General features: G+C 33.5%; 1 protein-coding gene across 1 annotated transcript in view; it reads left to right on the top strand.

Annotated features, from left to right (window-relative positions):
- LOC111629791 (gastrula zinc finger protein XlCGF57.1-like) overlaps positions 1 to 6,555 on the top strand; it is a 29,102-nt gene extending 22,547 nt beyond the window's left edge. The window contains exon 5 of the mRNA XM_023373700.1: positions 5,868 to 6,555. Within this exon, the coding sequence (XP_023229468.1) occupies positions 5,868 to 6,539 (672 nt within the window). The 3' untranslated portion in view covers positions 6,540 to 6,555. The remainder of the gene's footprint in view (positions 1 to 5,867) is intronic.
- Positions 6,556 to 6,844: the final 289 nt, after the last annotated feature.

The following is a 6,844-nucleotide window of genomic DNA, read 5'->3' as shown; positions in this document are numbered from 1 at the left end:
TAGGTACATTTTAATTATTTCTTCCTCTTGCTGTTTCTGGGTCTCTGTTTCAGTTGTTCTATATTTTATTTTTTCCGTATACATTTTAAATACATTAAATTTTATACTAATAGGAATAATAGATTTGTAATTAATTATTTTTGGGAATCTGTGTCGGTTTTACATATTTTTTTATTAATTAATCTATCTTCTCTTCTTTCAATTGTTATATCTAAGTAATTAATGCTATTCTGCTTCTCTATTTTTATTTCGAATTAATGTTTTCTGTAGCCTTTTTGAAAATTATATTTTAACTAAAAAACATCTTTCTTATAGAAACGACCGAAAATACGAAATAACAGAAGAAAAAGGTGTGGTATATTCGTTTAATTGTAGTTGTAACCAGAAGAAAACAATAATTGGGAAAACAAAAAGAAAACTAAAAGTAAGATTAAAAGAACATATTCATGCAATCAAAGGGAATTATGCAAATTCCCCGGTAGCGAAACATTGTAATTTAAAGGGATGCGAAGTGGATTTGAACGCAGTAAAAATAAAGAAAAAAATATATAATTATAAAAAACAAATGTACGTTCACATCTATATACCGTATTTTGACGAGTATAAGTCGCACTTTTTTTTACTACTTTTTGGGGCTCAAAATCATGGTGCGTCTTATACTCGACATGTAACCATTTTTACAGTGAAATTATCTACAATAGTGGTCCACTCTAAGGAACAACCTGTGCAGTGGTCCGTTAAGCAGATGGTCCCTCAACCGAATGGATAGAGTATCTAGATTATCAGAGTAGCGACACACGAGTCATCGCCGCCATGTTATGTCGACTGTCATCACGTGACCTCTGATTTTACATTAAGAAATGATATTATTTCAGTTTACAGTAATTAAAGGTATCAGTGAAGATCTTATTGCCGTTCCTTCCCAACTCCGTCTCGTTGAGTTGGTTTCTTGTGTATCACGACCTGATGTAATGAATCAGTTTCGTTGGAAAGTACACCTCCACACTCAAATTGAATATATTTACAGTTTATTTACAGTAGTAGAAAGTACAAGTTAGAAAACATAGTATATGTACACGATGACCATGCGTGGTGAATTCACGAGCCAGATTGGCGTCTAGGAACTAATAACCTTTGGAGAGACCTCAGTCAGATTGTGGAGTCGGCTCAACTACACGGTCGGTCCGGTCTCAGCACTAACCCGTCTCTGAGAAGATTATTAACAGAGGAGAACACTCTCTCTTTACACTCAGCGGGCTTCCCAAGTGCCTGAGACAACCGTCTATCAGTCTCTTGCCCTTCTCTCCTCCTCTCTCGTTCGCCCCGCAATTTAAGGGATTTTGAAACGGCGACTTCCGACCAATCACAACCCTTTTTTATGCCTGAACAGCTTACACTCGGGTCCGCCGTCATCCGACGAGAGTGGAGCTCACACAAACGTCCTCCACTTGTTTACGTTCGTTTGTTTACAATATGGCAAATGTACTACCGTCTGACTGCAAGTGGGTCCAATTAACAAAGCCGGCGCTTCCTTTGTTTACCCTTGTTTACAAGTCAATACTTTACAAGTGGTATTATCCGACCGCACGTAGGTCCAATTGACAAGGTCGCGCCTCTTTTGTTCCCACTCTGCTAAAAGGCCACTACTTTACAGTATCGATTCATCCATCCGTCATATTCTTGAATAAAAAAACGAATAAAATGCATCTTTAGACAATCCCATTAAAAAAGTTTTTTTCTAAATTTTTTCTCTCATAATAGGGCTGCGTCTTATACTTGACAGCGACTTATACTCGTCAAAATACGATAGTTAAACAAAAACATAGAATAACAACAACACAGGAAGAGAAATAAATCAATCATGGAACAACATTATCTAATACAGAGAGAGAAAGTACAAAAGGAAAAACGAAGTAGGGTTAAGTTCAATCTTCATTATTTTTAATTAATTATATTGTTTTAAAAGCGGGAATATGTTTGGATTGATATTAATGAATATTGCATTAAATATTGTCGGTTTCGTGGAGGTACAGGTAACCCCCGTATAACACGGGAGTTACGTTCCAAAAAATTGCCGTGTTATACGAAACAAAGAATTAGTGCGAAAAGGGAGGTTAGGTTCCAAAAATTAAAAAACATGTTGTTAAATCGGATTTATTATTCATTTTTTCATAGGTAAAATACTTATTTTTTATTTAAGTAAATATTTTACCAGAGAATTATTTTATATGATGATCTCAGCATGAGCATCATCAACTGGCAACAGTTTGTGGGAGCGTTCGTTAATAGCGGTCGCTCTGCAACAGGAGTGTTCTGCTGTTTGTAGGCATTTAGGAACGACGGTGAAAGATGGCGGCGCCCGCGCTACCGATAGTATCATGATGGAGGCATCTATAAATCTAAAATGAGCTTTTAGAGGCAAAATAAGAGTCCCAATTGTAAAATTTAACCATTAAATGGATTATTTGTTGAAAGAGCATTCAAAGTAGCCACGAAAACAATTAGAATACTCACGCGGAGTTACGCAGAGATATAAAAGAACACACCCTTTATTACATTTTATGTTGTACTAGGGTTTTACCCAATTCCCAAACCGTATTAGAGTGAACCCGTGCTATAAAAGGACCGTGTTATACGGGGGATGTTCCCAATTCTCGAATCGTGTTAGAGTGAATCAGTGCTATAGAAGTGCCATGTAATACGGGGGTTACCTGTACTTATAAACCCAGGAATTGTAAGTTTTTAATTATTTTATTGTCGGGAACTTTTATGGTTTTTCAAAATAAATAATTTTGTTACAATTTTAAATTGAAATGTTTTTAGAGATTTTCGATGGTAAACCTGCTGATAAGTCCGAAACACAAAGATATCGTGTATGTGTTCAGGTGATAAATAAAAACAGTTTTTCTGACTTTGTTTACTTAATTTGCAGAACCAGTTATCCAGTATAATAAGTTTTAACAATAAAACGTCAACTAGGACTTATCTAAGTTTAAATTAATTTCAGTACCCCTTAGTCACATCTTTGCTAATTCGTCAATAAACCTTTTCTCAGTGGTTACCAAAATAAGTTAATATATTCGGCAAATTATTGATAACGTTAGCTTTACGTTAAGAGATAGTTACTTCTTCGATAATCAATAGAATCAATGCAATTTATTAATCTAACAAAATGATCTACAGTCTCGAATGAAGAAGAGAATCTCTTTGTTAATTACATTAACAGGAAAACACAGAAGGAAGATTCGTTACGAAGTACAAGTCGAGATTTCAGCAGATATTTTCTTTTTATGTGGAAAGAAATTTAATATGTGTAAACAGATATACTTTAATAACGAATATTNCATATTCTTGATTAAAAAAAAAACGAATAAAATGCATCTTTAGACAATCCCATTAAAAAAGTTTTTTTCTAAATTTTTTCTCTCATAATAGGGCTGCGTCTTATACTTGACAGCGACTTATACTCGTCAAAATACGATACAGTCGACCCTCCTATAAGATCGTTGATTTTTCCGTTTTATCTGAATTACATGTTGTACGAGTCACTTAGATTTTACAAATATGTGAGCCGTTCACAGCCCGGCACATGTATTTGTAAAATCTAAGTGACTCGTACAACATGGAATTCATATAAAACAGAAAAATCAACGATCTTATAGGGGGTCGACTGTAGTTAAACAAAAACATAGAATAACAACAACACAGGAAGAGAAATAAACCAATCATGGAACAGCATTTTCTAATAGAGAGAGAGAAAGTATAAAAGGAGAAATGAAGTAGGGTTAAGTTCAATCTTCATTATTTTTAATTAATTATATTGTTTTAAAAGCGGGAATATGTTTGAATTGATATTAATGAATATTGCATTAAATATTGTCGGTTTCGTGGAGGTACCGGTAACCCCCGTATAACACGGGAGTTACGTTCCAAAAAATAGCCGTATTATGCGAATCCGTGTTATACGAAACAAAGAACAAGTGCGAAAAGGGAGGTTACGTTACAAAAATTAAAAAAAACATGTTAAATCGGATTTATTATTCATTTTTTTCATAGGTAAAATACTTATTTATTATTTAAGTAAATATTTTACCAGAGGATTATTTTATATGATGATCTTAGCATGAGCATCATCAACTGGTAACAGTTTGTGGGTGCGTTCGTTAATAGCGTTCGCTCTGCAACAGGAGTGTTCTGCTGTTTATAGGAATTTAGGAATGACAGTGAAAGATGGCGGCGCCCGCACTACCGATAGTATCATGATGGAGGCATCTATAAATCTAAAATGAGCTTTTAGAGGCAAAAGAAGAGTCCCAATTGTAAAATTTAACCATTAAATGGATTATTTGTTGAAAGAGCATTCCAAGTAGCCACGAAAACAATTAGAATACTCGCGCGGGGTTACGCGGAAATGTAAAAGAACACACCCTTTATTACATTTTATGTTGTACTAGGGTTTTACCCAATTCCCAAACCGTGTTAGAGTGAATCCGTGCTGTAAAAGCACCGTGTTATACGGGGGATGTTTCCAATTCTCGAACCGTGTTAGAGTGAATCCGTGCTATAGAAGTGCCGTGTAATACGGGGATTACCTGTACTTAAAAACCCAGGAAATATAAGTTTTTAATTATTTTATTGTCGGAAACTTTTATGGTTTTTCAAAATAAATAATTTTGTTACAATTTTAAATTGAAATGTTTTTAGAGATTTTCGATGGTAAACCTGCTGATAAGTCCGAAACACAAAGATATCGTGTATGTGTTCAGATGATAAATAAAGACAGTTTTTCTGACTTTGTTTACTTAATTTGCAGAACCAGTTATCCAGTATAATAAGTTTTAATAATAAAACGTCAACTAGGACTTACCTAAGTTTAAATTAATTTCAGTACCCCTTAGTCACATCTTTGCTTATTCGTCAATAAACCTTTTTTCAGTGGTTACCAAAATAAGTTAATATATTTGGCAAATTATTGATAACGTTAGCTTTATGTTAAGAGATAGTTACTTCTTCGATAATCAATAGAATCAATGCAATTTATTAATCTAACAAAATGATCTACAGTCTCGAATGAAGAAGAGAATCTCTTTGTTAATTACGTTAAGAGGAAAACACAGAAGGAAGATTCGTTACGAAGTACAAGTCGAGATTTCAGCAGATATTTTCTTTTTATGTGGAAAGAAATTTAATGTGTGTAAATACATATACTTTAATAACGAATATTAACTGGAATCTCTTTCTTTTTCAGGTTTTCGATGAAGCTTTACTTTTCTGGGGTAAAATGCCCAAGAATTTTCAGAAGAATTAGTTTTAGTTTTAACATATTCAATATGATGTAGATAATATTGTTTTAACCCCATTCTCGTATCTTGTTTTACAGAGCTTTTTGTTATTTACAGATCCATCACTCACCAATTAAGAGAATTTCTAGTAAGAGCTGAAGAATGTGTTAAACTTATGTTTACGGAAGACCAAAACTGAAACCAGTCATAAGAAATCATACAAGAATGCCTCAAAGGAGAAAGTATATTTCATGCAAAGGACGAAAAGCAGAAAATTAAATGAAGATGATTATCTATATATATATTCTTTTGCAAACTGTATATAAATTATGTATAGAAAAAATGTATAAATGGCATTTTAATTTGTGATAGTATTTATGCCTTTTGGTAATATATGTAAACATTGGTGTACGCAGTTAGAGTATGGTGTGGTTGAATCACGGGAATATGTTGTAACACTTAAATTTTAATTTAAGGAAACTCGTGAAAAAATTGCAAATTAGTTTTCTATCTGCATACAAAACGTTAAAAATAGAGTGCTTAAATTTAGATATTTAATTGTGAATAAATTGAAGAGACTTTTGATCTTTAGACAATGATTTTAATATTTATATTTTATCGTATTTTACAGGTTTAAATAATCAGATGTCAAGTAATGGGAGGTATCGATGTGACAGTTGCAAGAAAGAATTCGCTTCGAAGTCCAATTTAAAACGTCATCAAAGGATTCACACTGGAGAACGGCGCTTCTCTTGCAAATTCTGTAATCGTCAGTTCCTCCATTCCAGCAGTCTACGGTACCACGTCAAGACTCACACCGGGGAGAAACACTATACATGTGATCACTGCAAACGGAGTTTTACACAGAAAGGGACTCTGATTGAACATCTGCGGACTCACTCAGGGGAGAAACCCTTCACCTGTGATCATTGCAAACGGAGTTTTACACAGAAAGGGACTCTGATTAAACATCTGCGAACTCACTCAGGGGAGAAACCCTTCACTACCTGTGATCATTGCAAACGGAGTTTTACACAGAAAGGGACTCTGATTAAACATCTGCGAACTCACTCAGGGGAGAAACCCTTCACTTGTGATCATTGCAAACGGAGTTTTGCACACAAAGGAAATTTGATTCGGCATCTCCGAGTGCATACAGGGGAAAAGCCATTTTCGTGTACTTGTTGCTTACAAAAGTTCAGTTTTAAACGTAATTTAAATAATCATATTATCAAATGTCATAATAATAATGAATAACGCTCTTCGTTATGAATGAAAATGTTTACAAAAGTATTTATTCTTATTAATATTCGTATTTAGATTTTTTTTTGAATACAAAAAAGAAATTTTTGAAGTTTTATTTTTTTCATTTTGTAACGTTGTTATTGTATATAAAACAATTGCCTCTATGTATCGAAAGAAAATAGTTTCTTTGATTAAAAAATAATTGTACAAAGTTGAATTAACATGGTGTAATTTTACTAGTTTATGTACAGTACATGTGTCATTGATTAATAGAGAATAATACATGATACTATAGAGGTGATACAACGCACAGTGGT

Source organism: Centruroides sculpturatus, unplaced genomic scaffold (assembly GCF_000671375.1).
Source record: "Centruroides sculpturatus isolate CEXI.00-Female unplaced genomic scaffold, Cexi_2.0 scaffold536, whole genome shotgun sequence".
NCBI lineage: Eukaryota > Metazoa > Arthropoda > Arachnida > Scorpiones > Buthidae > Centruroides > Centruroides sculpturatus.
The sequence above is the reverse complement of the archived record's forward strand: the minus strand, read 5'-3'. Positions and strand labels throughout refer to the sequence as shown.